Here is a 16028-nt window from a genome sequence, read left to right as displayed (position 1 = left end):
AGAAGAAACCCGGGAAGGGGCTGAGGGTGGAGTTTTAAATAGAGGCCAAGAAAGGCCTTGGTGGGAGACCTGAGGGAAAGGGAGAAAACTGGACAGATAACCTGGAGGAAGAGCTTTCCAGACTGGCACAGCAAATGCCCAGGCTCGGGACAGAGAAGAAGCCAGTGTGCAGGAAGGAGGTGAGAAGGGGGTGCTAATTGAAGGTGTGGGACAGGGACTGACCTTGTGGCACGACTGTACATCTCCTTGACCTGAAGGCGCAGACCCGATTATACCCCTGCTAACCTTAGGGCTTAGCACGTGATGAATGAATTAAGGAATGACTGATTTCTTCTGAATTTAGGTCAAACCCTAAAAAAGAGTCTTAGATTGGATAGTGGTGCAAGATGAGATTGGAAAGCTAGGTGGGACAGATGTAAGAGGGTCTTGGGGACTGCGTGGGAGTTGAGGTTTTTTTTTTTTTTTTTTTTTGGAGAGCAGGAAGTCACTGTAGGTTCTTGAGCAAAGTGCCATGACAGTGTAAGAGATTCGATTTTGGAGAACTTAATCTGGTAAGATTTGAAGGATAATTTAGAGCAGGGCATGAAGATGGAGGTAGGGCAGGTGGAGACTGGGGTAGGGTGTGGGTAGAAAAGGAGAAATGCAGAGAAGACTGGAAGATGCAGGTTTGGAGTTGACCACGGAGCAGGTTTAGGACCCGTGGGGAAAAGGATCGCAGGGGCGAGTACGTGTTCTGTCTGAATCCTGAGGTGGCCAGTGGAAGAGAGGGGGTGAGGCCTGTAGTGGGGATGTTGATGTGGGCCGATCACCAGAGGGTGCATGGGGTCCTACGGGGACTGTAGAAACAGAAACCTCCAATTGGATCTTTAGGGGGTTACTTTTTTTTTTTTTGCGGTACGCGGGCCTCTCACTGTTGTGGCCTCTCCCGTTGCGGAGCACAGGCTCCGGACGCGCAGGCTCAGCGGCCATGGCTCACGGGCCTAGCCGCTCCGCGGCACGTGGGATCTTCCCGGACCGGGGCACGAACCTGTGTCCCCTGCATCGGCAGGCGGACTCTCAACCACTGCGCCACCAGGGAAGCCCTAGCGGGGGGTTACTTTTTTAAATGCATGTTCATTTAAAGTAACGGGAATTTTGCTTCATCTCCCCCTAAATCAGGGTGACAATCCTTTATGCATTTGAGAAACAGAAAATTCCCAGACAGCCTGAATTCAAGAAAAAGTAGCTCATTCAGAATGGGAACCCCAAATAACCTCTTCTAACTCAACTTCCCACCAATTGAGCAACAAACAGGAACAATGACTTATCCTTTAAACGTACATCAGTATCTGGTTTTCTTTTTGAGGTCTGTTAAATGAAGCTGGATGTCACTTGGTGAAAACACCGAGAACCTGGGGAAATTCCTTTCCAAGCCACAAATCTTTGTGACAACGGGGGGCTGTCAGATTCAGCTCGACAGCTCAAAGCTTGTTCCATATGGATCTGGGGTAGGAGGCAAGATGGGAGCGCTCAACTCACCACAGTATATAATGGACAATTTCCTCATTAAAGCCAATTCTATTTTTGCCCCGGATGTAACTCACTCATTTATTCAATAAATGTTGAGTGCTCCCTATGTGTTAGGCATTGTTCTAAGGGGTCAAAGTTCTAGCTTGGGAGAGTGTAGCCCCTGGGAAATATGGCCGGGCTGGTAGGGCTCCCTCCAGGCCTGCTTCTCCTTGTCCTCAAACAGTGTCAGTCCAGCTGGAGGCAGAGCACGTCGAGGGCAGACCAATGATCCTTTCTGAGGCATCCCTGAGCCAAGAGAGGCCGTAGGGCTTTACTGGGTCGGCAGTGGGGGCTAGCCCCCCTTGCACCCCAACCTTCTCCTGCCCTTCCCAATCAATAACCTCAGTGTCCCAAGAGCCAGCTCTCCCTGCCCCCATAAAAGACCCTCACAGAGGGACTTCCCTGGTGGTCCATTGGTTAAGACTCCACGCTCCCAATGCAGGGGGCCCGGGTTCGATCCCTGGTCAGGGAACTAGATCCCGCATGCCACAACTAAGAGCCTGCATACCGCAACGAAGATCCCGCATGCCACAACAAAGACCTGGTGCAGCCAAATAAATAAATTAAATTAAATTAAATTAAATTAAATTAATACATACATACATACCTCACAGAGTTGTCAGATTGGTGGTGGCCCCGGAAGTTGTGGGACATTCCCTGGGCTCCAGTCCTGGGGAAGTTTATTCCCCGGGCAGAGGGTGAGAAATGAAAGACAGATGTTGCAATCCACTCCATCCACATCAGCTGCGTCATCCGAGGAGGGGGAGGGCTTGAGCGATTAGTTGGAGGGCAGGGGCAAAGATGGGACACCCAGACTCGGAGCCGGCAGGCTTCGTCAATTCTGACTCAGGACACCGAGCTCCCCACCTGCTGGCCGCCCGAGGAGATGAAGCAGCCCAGTCCACGTGCCCCGCCTCCCGCCCCTGATTTCACTTGATACCAAACCAGAAACTGAAACAGGGTCAGGATTCCCGGCTTGAAGTCAGAGTTGAGTCACTGCTAAGAGCAACTGCAGTAGCTGAGAAGGGGCACCAGAGAGGCAGGCCGGTGAGAGTGGGAGACAGGGTGGTGGGTTCAAGGCATTTCTCCGGGGTAGCAGTCAGGGGAGGTGCTGGGAGGGGGTATCCTGGTCCTGAGGCTGCCGGGCAGGACCAGAGAGAGGCCCTGGGACTGCCAGCTGAAGAAGCCAGTTGGGGTGGCAAGAGGCCAACTTCCTTCTGTGCCAGGTGGTGTTTGTGACAAAGGGCAGGGCAGAGGGTGTAGGCTGGCTGGGAGGTGGCTGAGGACGCCTGGGGTCTCAGCTGGCCCTCATGTGATGCCCTTCCTGCCACTCCCTCTCCAGCACATCTGAGGGTCCCGGTGGAACATGGCAAGAGGCATAAATGTGGTGGCCATGGACTGCGAGATGGTGGGGCTGGGGCCCCTCAGGGAGAGCGGCTTGGCTCGCTGCAGCCTCGTGGACTACCACGGCACCGTGCTCTACGACAAGTTCATCCGGCCTGAGGGCGAGATCACCGACTACAGAACCCCCGTCAGCGGGATCACAGCTCAGAACATGGAGGGGGCCACCCCGTTTGCCGTGGCCAGGCTGGAGGTAAGAGAAGGGCCATATGCCATCCAGGCCAACACACATATACCCCCCCCCCACATACACACTTCCCCAGCACCTCCCCTGGTTGCCGGAGCTGTGACCTGTGACCCCAGCCATGTCAGATTCCCTGCCACCCATGCGTGGGGAGCACCAGAGCATGAGAAACCCGTTGGTGTGTCCATCACATCCCTGAGGCTTCCTGCCATCAGACAACCTTAGACTCGTGTCTGGGAGCAGCCTTCGGGGCATCTGGTACACCTTGCTGGTCTTACGATGGGGAAGCTGAGTCCTGCCTGCTGTTCCCTGCACACTGATTTGGGGGCTAGATTCCTCCTTTCCTCTATACCAGCTGCCTCTGAGGAGCCCTGTGGGGGAAATGGGGGATGGGTCCTGGGTGGAGGCCCTCACTGGCTGGGCGCTTGGCAGGGCGCCCTCCTGGTCCTGAAGGACAGGCCAGCCAGAGTCCACTGAGCTCAGGGAGAGCTTGCTCCCAGACCCACCACAGGCCATCCACTCATAGAGATGGGTGTGGCACACCAAAGTCTCCCATTCTCTTGCCCTTCAACTTGTGACATCTCCAGTCTACTTTCTGTTTCTCTGAATCACTAGAAGAAAACGAAACTCAAAACTCAACCACTCTAGAAGTGGCACCAGGGTTAGCCACTCATGGGAAGGTGAACTCACCTTGGGGAAGTTCATGAAGAACACAGAGAACTGAGGTTCACCTCAATCCCACATACTGCACGTGTGCCAGGCTCCAGGTGCCAGAGATAAGCCCACAACAATAGCCCCTGTTTTCTGAGCACTGGCTACTCACTGGATGCTCTCCTGAGCTCCAACCAGGAGCTCATTCATGCCTCACGAAACAGTCTGCCAAAAGTGTCTTCAGGAGTTGTTAGCTCAGAACTAAGAGGGCCAGGTTTGAATCCTGGCTTTGTTCCTTACCTGCTAAGTTACCTTGAGCAAGTTCCTCACCCTCTCTGTACCCCATTTCACCATCCGGAAAAGAAAATGGGGGTGATGACAGCAGCAATCTCACAGGATTATTGTGAGGGCCTGGAGGCCTGGAGGGCCTGGAGAGAGTGCCTATATAAGTACTCAAAAACTGTTAGCTGTTAGGATTCTTTCCTTGTTGTCCCCATATTACAGATGAGGAAACTGAGGCTTTCTTGAACGAAACAGTGATTTGGTAGGGCTGCTGAAACAAAGTACTACAAGGTGGGTGGCTTAAACAACAGAAATGTCTTCTCTCACAGTTCTAGAGACTAGTTCTAGAAGTCCCAGATCAAGGTGTCAGCAGGGCTGTTTCCTTCTGAAGGCTGCAAGGGAAAACCTGTTCTGTGTCTCCCTCTTAGCTTTTGACAATTTGCTGGCCATCTCTGATGTTCCTTGGTTTGGAGAAATGTCACCCCAATCTTCACCTTCATATTCACATGGCATTCTCCCTGTGTGCATGTCTCACAAATTTCCCCCTTTTATAAGGATATCAGTTGTATTTGTTAGGGACTCAACCTATTCCATTATGACATCCTAACAATGACGTCTGCAATGACCCTATTTCCAAATAAGTCACATTTTGAGGTGGTTGGGGTTAGGATTTCAACAAATGAATTTGAGGGGGAATGCAATTCAACCCATAACACTAAGCAACTCGCACAAGTTCAGATAACTAGAATGTGGAAGGCTCAAAACCTCTAGAGCTGTGTGTCCAGTAGGGTCCCACCAGTTACGGGTGACAGGTGAGCACCTGAAAAGTGGCTGGTCTGTCTGAACTGAGATGTGCTGTAAGTGTAAAATATGCACTGGATTTCAAAGACTCGAATGAAAAAAGAACCATAAAGTATTTCAATAATTTAAAAATATAGATTATATGTAGAATGGTAGTAGTTTTATATATTTTTATATATTAGGTTAAATAAAACATTAAAACTAATTTCACCTATTTCTCTTTACCTTTTAAAATATGGCTGGTGATGATTTAAAATTACATGTGTGGCTCACGTTATGTTTCTTTCTATTGGACAACACTGTTCTAGAGGTACTAAGAGGGTACTAAGGAGCCTTGAGGAGGGGGCAGAGTACATCAGGGAGGTCCTGGAAAGGCTCCATGAGGCTGGTGCTATTTGCCAAAGGGGAGGGAGGAGTCTGTGTATGCAACTCAGTGGACCATAGAGAGCCACTGAAGATTCTTGAGCAAGAGCATGGCAGGATCAAAACCACTGTCAAGAAAACCTGAATGGGGGTGCTGGGGAGATGGATGGGAGTGAGGAAAGAGATGGCAGCAGAGAGAAGAGTTAGAGACCCCAGGGAGCAGTGCCTTAGTCATCAGTAGCATCCAGAGGATCAGAAAGAAGGAAACATTAGGACAGAGGAGAACAAAGGTGAGTCACCGAGAAGGGGAGGGCAACACGAAGAAAGGTGGTGTGGTTTAGGTGCCGATGGGAGACCCAGGGATACTACATGGAGCTGCCCACACTCAAATCCCCACTGAGCAGTCAGGTGGGCGGCTTGGCCCCATCCCTTCTCCTCCTCCCCAGCCTCCCTCCCCATCCCAGCAGCAGAAAGGGCAGAAAAGAAATGTGATTCTCTGGACACCCTCCAGCACTGGCCTGGGAGTCAGGACACCTCGGTCCTCATCCAGACTTGGTGCCAAAATGCTTTTGTTTCTCAGTTGGAGATTATGCCGGGCCCTTCCAGTGTGTAACAAGGAGTGCCGTCCAGAGTAGGCACTTAACAGCTGTTCGAGGAGGGAGGTGGGGATCTAAAGACCAGGCAGCTCTTTGGAACCACATCTGCGGTTCACATTTCCTGCTCCATCACTTACTGGTTTGTGTGACATTTGGCAAGTTACTGAAACTTTCTGAGCCTGAGTTTCCTCATCAGTGAAGGGGGAGTACTAATGCCTCCTTCCTGGCCTTGTGTAGGTTGGGTGTAGTGATGTTGTCTGTATCCCTAAGCACAGTGCCTGGTTCATGGCTGATGGTCATCAATGTGCCTGTGGAGAGAACAAGGCAGAAAGTCAAATTTTACAACCCGTCTCCTCTCCAACTTCCCTTGAGAACCTCGGTCTTAGATTCTGGCCCTCGTTTTCTGCCTGCTGCACAACGTATGCTCCCTGCCCCTGTCTTCTACCCTGCTGCCAGAGACACTTCCCCAGGCCTGGCTCAGATCATAGCCCCCGCTCCCATCCCCACCCCCTGGTTCAAGTACCTCCAAGGTTCCCATTGCCTAAGGCCCGGCAACCCAACGTCCATGGTCCTCTAAATACCACCTACCTACCTGTTCTGCCTTCTCTCTCAGCTCAGCCATCGCCCATCGTGCTTCAGACCCAATCCTACTCTCTCCCATGCCCCATCCCTTTCCCTAGAAATACTGCCACTCTGGCAGGCCCAGGCCAGAGGAGTCCTGTGTGATGCCCTGCCCGACCTCCTCACCCTCCCCACCCACAACTCTACCCCCCTGGGGGTCTCACCCTCCTTGCTATAGCCCACACACTTCCTTTCTTTCTTTGGCTGTGCCGCCTGGCTTTCGGGATCTTAGTTCCCCAACCAGGGATAGAACCCGTGCCCCCTGCAGTGGAAGCGCTGAGTCCTAACCACTGGACCGCCAGGGAACTCCCATAGCCCACACGCTTTAGAGCTTGCCTAGCCACACACACGGGTCTGTCTAGCTCCACAGCTCCTGCCATGTACTTTATCTGCCCCAGGTTGGATATTGTGCTTTGAACATAGAAGGTGCCCTGAGAATGTTTGTGGGATTGGAGTTGAATTGATTTTCACAATACAGGAGTTCTGGCAGCTGTGTGGAAGAGAATTGCCTCTGCCCTCGTGTTGGCCTTTGCTGTCATAATACAGTAATACACGTACAGCCCAGGGGGCAGGGAGCAAGCACTGTCTTGATTTATTTTTTTAAAAATATTTATTTATTTATTTATTATTTATTATTTATTTTGGCTGCACTGGATCTTCGTTGTGGCATGCGGGACCTTTAGTTGGGGCATGCGGACTTTTAGCACACTGTCTTTAGACTTGGCTGGATGTGGGTCCAATCCCAGCTCTGGCACCTGATTGCCCTGTGTCCTCTGGCTTGTTGCTAAACCTCTCTGTGCCCCTCAGTAGGATCCTCTGTAACACAGGGGTGATGAAGCAGCACAGGTGTATCCAGCATCATGTCCAGGCCCTGTTCTAAGCACTTGTCATACCCCACTACCTTTAGGCCCCACCACAGCCCCGGGAGGTAGTTAACTAGTATCATCACCCCATTTCGCAGATGAGCAAACTTAGGCACAAGGCTGAGCAAACTGTCCAAGAAAGGGGTGGAGCAGAGACTCAACTTCTGGCCTGAGGGCTTGCTTTGTGATGTTCTGATCCTGTGATCAAAGTGTGTAAATGCGCACTGTGAAGGCTAAGTGCCTGATGTACAAATGGGTAGTGTCGGCACAGCGTGGGAGTGAAACTGTGGTATGAGGCAACCGCCATCATCTGTTTTTATGAACGAGGACGCTGAGGCACCTTGACCTCACTCATCACCCACAGTATTTTTTTTTTTTTTTGCGGTACACGGGCCTCTCACTGCTGTGGCCTCTCCCATTGCGGAGCACAGGCTCCGGACGCGCAGGCTCAGCGGCCATGGCTCACGGACCCAGCCGCTCCGCGGCATGTGGGATCTTCCCGGACCGGGGCACGAACCCGTGTCCCCTGCATCGGCAGGCAGACTCTCAACCACTGCGCCACCAGGGAAGCGCACCCACAGTATTTAATCCCAAAGACCAGGCTTACAGATCCCAAGCTGTGCTGGGGAGCCCCCAAAGGGCAGAAGCCTATTAGCCATTTATCAGACCCCACAAGTCCAGGCGACACCTCTCAGCTGGGCCACCAGCTCACCAGGCGTTGGTTTCTTGCAGTCCTTTTTCAAAGGTGGCTCGCCAGCCTGTCTCTTCCTGCAAGTGGGCCTGGCTAGCAGTGAGCCATAGACCAGGCCTTAGAAGCCAGGCGGCCTCCAGGGAGCCACTGAGCCCCCCGGTCCACCCAGGGCCCATGCAGCCACGAGGCACAGGATTTTGAGGGGGCTCCTCTCACCCCCTTTTCTGTTTTTTATTTTTGTAGTGGGATGACATTGCTTTTATAATGCAAGGTAACTGCCTTGTTATCTTCTGATGCCTATAGGTCTCACTGTCATCCAGAACGGTGGTTCTCAGTGCAGATGTGATTTTGCCCACAAGGGCAAATCCGGAGGCGATATCTGGAGGCATTTAACAATATCTGGAGGCATTTTTTTTTTTTTTACAGTAAGATCAGGTATTTTTATTTTATTTTTTAATTTTTATTTTTAACATCTTTATTGGAGTATAATTGCTTTACAATGGTGTGTTAGTTTCTGCTTTATAACAAAGTGAATCAGTTATACATATACATATGTCCCCATATGTCTTGCATCTCCCTCCCTCCCACCCTCCCTATCCCACCCCTCTAGGTGGTCACAAAGCACCGAGCTGATCTCCCTGTGCTATGCGGCTGCTTCCCACTAGCTATCTATTTTACGTTTGGTAGTGTATATATGTCCATGCCACTCTCTCACTTCGTCCCAGCTTACCCTTCCCCCTCCCTGTATCCTCAAGTCCATTCTCTAGTAGGTCTGCATCTTTATTCCCGTCTTGCCCCTAGGTTCTTCTGACATTTTTTCTTTCTTTTTTTTTATTTTTAGATTACATATATATGTGTTAGCATATGGTATTTGTTTTTCTCTTTCTGACTTACTTCACTCTGTATGACAGTCTCTAGGTCCATCCACCTCACTACAAGTAACTCAGTTTCATTCCGTTCTATGGCTGAGTAATATTCCATTGTATATATGTGCCACATCTTCTTTATCCATTCATCTGTCGATGGACACTTAGGTTGCTTCCATGTCCTGGCTATTGTAAATAGTGCTGCAATGAACATTGGGGTGCATGTGTCTTTTTGAATTATGGTTTTCTCCAAGTATATGCCCAGTAATGGGATTGCTGGGTCGTATGGTAGTTCTACTTTTAGTTTTTTAAGGAAACTCCATACTGTTCTCCATAGTGGCTGTATCAATTTACATTCCCACCAACAGTGCAAGAGGATTTGGAGGCATTTCTGATTGTCATAAGTGAGGTGCGGAAGGCCGCTACTGACATCCAGTGGCTTGAGGCCAGGGATGGTGCTGAATGAACATCCTACAATGCACAGGACACACACTCACACCAAAGGAGTATCTGGCCCCAAATGTTAGTAGTTCCAAGGCTGAGAACCCTGTTCTACAGAGAGCCCCACAGATCAGACTGTCAGCACAGGAAGGAACCTGCGAGGAGACCAAGATCCAGAGAGGGGTAGTGACTTGCTAAGGACACACAGCAAGCTGGGCTACAACTCAGTGCTCAGATGCAGGGCTCTCACCTGACAGGTCAATGCTCTTTTAATTCATTTTTTAATCTAACGGTAATTGTCCATAGACTGTAACTCATTTTTGTAAGTAAATGCTCTTTTAATGTTAACCTGGTATGCTGAGTAGCATCCAGCCCATGACTGGGATTGGGGAATGATAATGACACTCTTAGTTTGCAGATAAAGAAACTAAATCTTGTGTGGCATCGTGGTTTAGGTGGGAAACAGAAAGGAAGCCACAGTAGCTTGTAAACAGGGACTGGTTTCAGCTGTACCAGTGCTGTAGCCCTTGCCTGGGTCGGAGTGCCCTGTTGGGGCCCCAGCACCTGGCAGGTCTCTCTGGGGCTCAGCCAGATGGAGGAGGATGACTTCGTCATCCAGGTTTACCCCGGGTAAGCAGACAGAAGCTGGGGACAGGGGCACCCAGAGAACTTGGCAGGGCACGGAAGGAAAGAGGGGGACCGGGGCCGCTCCTGAAGATGACAGTAGGGGACCTGGGCCTCCACAAGGGCAACATTCTTCAGAGTCCCTTATAATCATGTCTCCTGGCAGCCAGGAATGAATGAATGGGCAGATGGAAGAACAGATGCATGATGGGAGCAGTGGGCTCTAAGGGGCTGGACAGGCATCCATGCCGGGATTTCCAAACTTGGCAGATGGGAAGAATACCCTGGAACATTTGCTAATGCCCCTCCCCTGGTGGTGTTGATTCTGCAGGTCTGGAGTAGCGCCCTGCCTGCCCTCTGGATTTCTAACAAGGGTCTCGGCTGATTTTTTTGATCAGGCCTGGGAAATACTTGGACTAGAGGGAAAACACAGTGGAAAGAGAATTTGGGCAGACACCAGGGCCTGTCACTCCTCTGCGTGTGACATGGGTACACACCACTGGCACCCCCCCTTCCCCTGTTGGTAAGATGGTATGACAATCCCCGCCTCATAGGGGCCATATTCCTGATTCAAGAAATCTTCAGTGAGTGCCGTCATGGGCCCAGCAGTAGAAATTATTAATTTCCACCCTGAAATTAATAATGCTAATATAATCCCTAGGTTCTCAGTAGGTAGTAATAATAACAGCTCTGATAATAGTGACAGGGTCAGGCAGATCCGGACACCGCATCTCAGCAATCAACTCACCAGCTGTGTGACCTGTGCAAGCCTCTTACCCTCTCTGATCCACAACCCCCTTCACTATAAAACGACACTAAGAATATCCTTGTTGAGAGGCTCCATGATGAGGTGAGGAAAGTACCTGGCCCAGTGCCCGGCAATGAGAACAGATCGATGCATGTCCCTTTCCCCCACCCACTCCAGTTCTTTCCAGGAATTTGAGCCTCCCTCCCCTGTGTTTGACACACCTGCCTCATGACACTGATTCAGGGCAGGTCCGAAGCCAGCAGGTCACACAGCCCTGAGGCCCCTCCAGCTGGCCTCCACACCACCCTGGGTTTCCCTCCCAGCCCTGCCACAGAAAGTCCATGGAGCCTCACCTCCCCAGGCCCTCACCTTACAAATGGGGAAACTGAAGCCCAGAGACCATCTTCGACCTCCCTGAGACCACAGAGCGAGTCCCAGCAGCCTTTCCCTGCCCGGTGCCCAGCATCTTTGTCCTGAAGAGTTGGCATCTCTCTGCTAAACAGACTGTTCTCCTCCTTTCCCTGCTTCTTCCTTCCTTCTGCTTGTCCACCTCTTATCTGTCTCATGATGAGTCTCATGGTCCTGAATGTACCCCTCTCCCCCCGCCACCACCGGGACCCAGGGGCTCGGGAAGTGATGTATTTCCCAGGAATCTATCTCACAATGACTCCACCCTCTTAGGCCTGGGACCGGCTGCTGTGGCTGACTCTAGGGTGGCACAGTCCCCTCAGAGCTTTGTGTGAACTGGGCCTGAGTCAGCTCATAGACAGGAAAACAGGCCCCATTGTTCAGAAACATAAAGGATGTCAGCAAGGAAAGGCGTGTGACCCACAGCTGCCCAGCACAGCCACATCCACTGGCCCTGGGCCTCTACCCCTCCACTGTGTGCTGCCTGAGCCCTTTCCTCCACACGTAGGATTCCCCTCGAGCCGCTGCTCTGAGGTCGTGTGCCCTTACTACTCAGGGTGACCCACAGACCAGCAGAATCAGCACCACCTGCTAGAAATGCAGAATCCCACATCCGAATCCAGATTTTGGTGAGATTCACCAGGGGATTCCTAAGCCCAAGTGTGACAAGAACTGGTGTCCCTCAGGAGTGGCTCAGCTTTATTCTTTGAGTGCTTTCTCCAGTCCCTAGGTTGGGCGAGGGTCTGTCCGGAGGAGGACCCCAAGAAAACCACTGTACCGGTGGGGCAGGCTGGTGACATTACCTGTTGACGGTGGATGGACCGACTCTGCCTCCAGTGCAGTGACCGTGGACAGGTCACCTTGCTTCTTGGAGCCTTAGCTTCTTTCTGCAAAGTGGCCACAAGGGGGAGCAAGTCAAACGCCCCATGGGATGTCTGGGGAAGCCACTAGAAGCAGAAGCAGGACACGGGATGGCGTTAGCCATCCAGAGGGCTCCTTCCTGGGGTACAGAGGAAGAGACGAAGGCTGCCGGAGAGCTGTCCTAGGTGGGCCTGAGATGGCCATGAGCTGCCCTTCAGCTGGCGCCTGGTACAGCTCGCCCCAAGGGCCCCCTTCCGTCCTCCCCAGTGGCAGCCAAGGGAAGGAAAGGTGACCCACCTGTGTGGCCAGTGATCGAGGCTCTCCATAGGGCCACCGTGGGAGAGGAGGTGAGAACGGAGACCTGGGAATACGTGCAGGGCACAAGACTGGGGCACCCTGAGGGCTGCCCTCTGCAGCTTGGCCACTGGGCTGGAGGAGGCCTGGAGCAGGCGGCTCTTCCAGTATAATGTGGTGGTGATAAGCTGGTTTTGAGGGCTGGCCCTGCCACGAACTAGCCGTGTGACTTGTCCCAGTTATCTAATGACTTAGCTTAGCACGTCACCCCAAAACCTAGTGCTCCAAACAGTGTCAATATTTATGTCGCTCAGGCATCTGCAGTCTGGGCAGGGCTCGGCAGACGGGGACAGCTGGTTGGCTGAGGCACCTGGCAGGCCCGGGATTAGAATCACAGGATGGTTCGCTCACCCACCTGTGCCGTGGCTGGTGCTGGGGCTCCTTGGGCACATCTCCCTACGTCAGGGTGGTCCCCCAGCATGGTGGCTTCAGGGTAATTCAGGGCTCCCGGGACACTGGCCCCACAGAGAGATCAGAAGTCACACAGCCCGGCCCATATTCAAGGTGAGGGGAATTAGACTCCATCTTTTCTGTGAGGAGTGTCAAGGAATCTGCAAATATTTTAAATTCATCAGAGTCACCTTGAGTAAATTACTCCACTTCTTAGCACTTTAGTTTTTTCAACTGCAAAATTCAGTTAAACACAACCCTCCCTCATAGCTGTATGGGTTTTCTATGGCTGCTATAACAGAACTGTAGACTGGGTGGTTTAAAAGAACGAAAATTTATTGTCTTACACTTCTGTGGTTCCAAAGTCCGATGTGGGTCTCACTGGGCTGAGATCAAGGTGTCAGTAGGGCCGTGTTCATTTCTGGAGCCTTTGGAGGGGGATCTGTTTCCTTGCCCTTGCCTGCTTCTATGGCTGCCCCTGTTCCTAACTCTCAGCCCCTTCCTCCACCTCCACAGCCAGAGGCAGCCTGTCCAGTTCACATGTCAGATCTCTCTGACCTTCACATATAAGGACCTTGGGATTATGCTGGGCCCACCTGGATCATCCAGAAACTCTCCCTATTTTAAGGCCATTTGATTAGCAACCTCAAGTCCATCTGCAACTTTAATTTTCCCTTGCCATGTAACATGTTCACAGGGCCTGGGGATTAGGGAGTGGGCATCTCTGGGGGGTCAACCCGCCTGCCACAGGAGGGCTGTTAAAGGGATTAAACGACATAATGTATGTGATGCACAACGAATGCCTGGCTCATGGGACCATGGCCATTGCTATCACACAGAAACCACGGAAGGAGTTGTGATGGGCCTTCCGGCATCACTAAACTGTTGAGGGTGAAGGGGCCTGGTCCAGTCTCCTCATTTTATCGATGATATATATGTTCCAAGCCCAGAGAGGGATGGTGATTTGCTCACAGTCACACAGCAAGTCCAGGAGGACTTTGCTCATAGTCACACAGCTCAGGCCAGCCCCCCGTGATGGCACCAAGTTGCCCCAGACCCACCTGAAGTACCCTGGGTGACGTGTAGGGTGTGTGTCTTCCTGGCCAGATTCTGCAGCTCCTCAGAGGCAAGCTGGTGGTGGGTCATGACCTGAAGCACGACTTCAAGGCGCTGAAGGAGAACATGAGAAACTACGCCATCTACGACACGACCGCGGACAAGCTTCTTTGGCGTGAGGCCGGCCTGCTGTACTGCCGGCGTGTCTCCCTCCGCCTGCTGAGCCAGCGCCTCCTTGGGCGGTGCATCCAGGTGAGGACCACCCCTCTCCCAAGCTGGGGCCAGACTGCCGGCTCTGGGGACCTGGCCCTTCCCGCTAGGACTGTAAAGTCTCCCAGTAGCTGCGGAGCAAATATTTGGCCCCAAAGATGCTGAGCCTCCCCTTAGTCCTGAGAGGCTGTGTGCTGTGAGAGGGTAGGGGTTTCTCCAGGAGGGCAGGGCGTTTATGTGAGAGCTGACCCAGGAAGCCCTGGTAGAGCGAGGATGAGCAGCAGGGAAGGGAAGGCACCCAATCAAGGCATTTTTGTGTGTTTTCAAAATCATGCCAGTTTCCCTGTGGGTAACTGAAGCTTAATCCCCCTGCCCAACTCTGCGAAATGGTGTAGAGCACAGAGTGCAGATGTATCCAGGGTGCCCCACTACTTACACACACCTCCCTTTAGGCAGGAACTGATGCTGCTCCCGGGGCCCTAATTCCTCAGCACTTGCAGCCACAGACAGAGCAGGCCCCCCCAGAGCCCCAGGCAGAAGCCTCTGGAATTGCCCCCCAGATAGGAAAGCGGCAGATATCCAATGAGGGGGGTTCCAAAAGTGAGAGAGGGACCCTGAGCTCAAACCCACAGGCAAAGCAGTCTCCAGGAGCCGGCAGGCCTGTGCTGGGGCCTGGGAGCTCACCGAGGTGGAAGGGCCCAGGGAGGCGGGCTGGACACTAGGAGCTGTGGCCACACATGGGCCCTTCCAGCTCAGCGGATGTTTATGAAGCACCTGCTCTGGGCCAGGCTGGACCAGAGGCTGAGCACCTGGGCGAGCAAGGCCCAGCCCATCCTTGAGAAACTCGTGGTTGAACGGAGGGTGGCCCGAGACCTGAGCATCAGCACATCTGTGGGGCTTGTCCACAGAGGGGAGGGCAGGTGTCCTGGAGCAGGGACGGAGGATGGGGGGCAGGCAGGACACCAGGTCTGAGTGGAGTGTGACGGGGGCGTCTTAGTGGAGGAGGCAAGAGAGGGGGCGCCGGGGAGGGGAGAGTCCGATCCCCAGCCTGAGGAGTGGGGGGCGGCTTGGCTGGGGAGCAGGAACGTCAGGGGATGGGCCTGAGGTTGGGCCCCTCTGTTGGGCTTGTGGCACCAAGGACCAAGGACAGAGTGTCAGCACGTGGATTCACTGAAGAGCCCTGTTCACGTGCTGAGCAAGGAGCCCCTTAGAAACATCTGTGTCCACATTCCTCGGTGCCCTGGGGCTCCCTGTGAGAACTGCTTCAGCCCCTCTCGGTCGGAGGCCCAGTCTGCAGTGCCCGGCCCACACCCAGCAGATCGTAATCACCTGGAGGGCACAGGCTGGCCCTCAGGATGCTGGATTCTGTGCCTGGCCATGCCTGGGTCTAGTGCTAATGGGTGAAGCCAGGCCTGCTCCAGCCACCTGCTGAGTACAGGGTGTCAGAGGCCTGGGGAGACTCACCCACTGACCCACTTCAGCCCCGGAAGTCAGGGTGTGAGCAGGGAAGGCCCGGGTCACATGGGCGCCTGGATTCAGCCGCACCCCTAGTCCCCACTCTGTACCTGTGTCTGCAGGACAGCGAGTTGGGACACAACTCGGTGGAAGACCCCAGGGCAACAATGGAGCTCTACCGAATCTCCAGGAGAATTCGAGCACTATGAGGGCTGCCCATCTGGTGGTATTCAGGCCCAGCCTCAAGGACTACAGACCTTCGTCTCTTCAACACAAAAATGCCCTTGTTTTTGGAAAAACATTTTTAGCAATAAAATGGCTCTATATTTTCTCTACTCCCTCGGATTCTCCTCTTGTCTTTTTCTTTCTTCTCTCTGAGCCGGGTGTTGGTGGACACCACCTAGCACTGAAAGGACAACGAACACTTGAGCCAGGATAGGGACAAGTGTCAATTTCCTTAACATCTTGAATCCTGTGGGTCCAGGAAGAAGTTCCTGTGACTTAATACCCCTGCCTCAGGGCTTCCCTGGTGGTGTGGTGGTTGAGCATCCGCCTGCTGATACAGGGGACACGGGTTCGAGCCCTGGTCCGGGAAAATCCCACATGCCGCAGAC

At 52.8% G+C, this 16028-nt stretch overlaps 1 protein-coding gene across 1 annotated transcript; it reads left to right on the top strand.

Moving 5' to 3' along the window:
- Positions 1–2348: 2348 nt before the first annotated feature.
- Positions 2349–15752, top strand: ISG20 (interferon stimulated exonuclease gene 20). Its single transcript, XM_082616850.1, has 4 exons — positions 2349–2595; positions 2891–3142; positions 13801–14001; positions 15537–15752. Exons 2-4 carry the CDS (start codon positions 2915–2917, stop codon positions 15621–15623), a joined length of 516 nt encoding a protein of 171 aa, XP_082472976.1. The 5' UTR covers positions 2349–2595; positions 2891–2914; the 3' UTR covers positions 15624–15752.
- Positions 15753–16028: the final 276 nt, after the last annotated feature.

This window comes from Mesoplodon mirus, assembly GCF_964341445.2.
Source record: "Mesoplodon mirus genome assembly, chromosome: 4".
In the NCBI taxonomy this organism is placed as follows: Eukaryota; Metazoa; Chordata; class Mammalia; order Artiodactyla; family Ziphiidae; genus Mesoplodon; species Mesoplodon mirus.
Note: the sequence above shows the minus strand (reverse complement) of the source record. Positions and strands in the feature narration are given on the sequence as shown.

Bases quoted from the DNA above. Each gene is read 5' to 3' on its own strand.
- ISG20 (XM_082616850.1), top strand. From the start codon at position 2,915: ATGGCAAGAGGCATAAATGTGGTGGCCATGGACTGCGAGATGGTGGGG. The intron at 3,143-13,800 runs GTAAGAGAAGGG...CTTCCTGGCCAG, and splicing joins TTGCCGTGGCCAGGCTGGAG to ATTCTGCAGCTCCTCAGAGG. The intron at 14,002-15,536 runs GTGAGGACCACC...CTGTGTCTGCAG, and splicing joins TCCTTGGGCGGTGCATCCAG to GACAGCGAGTTGGGACACAA.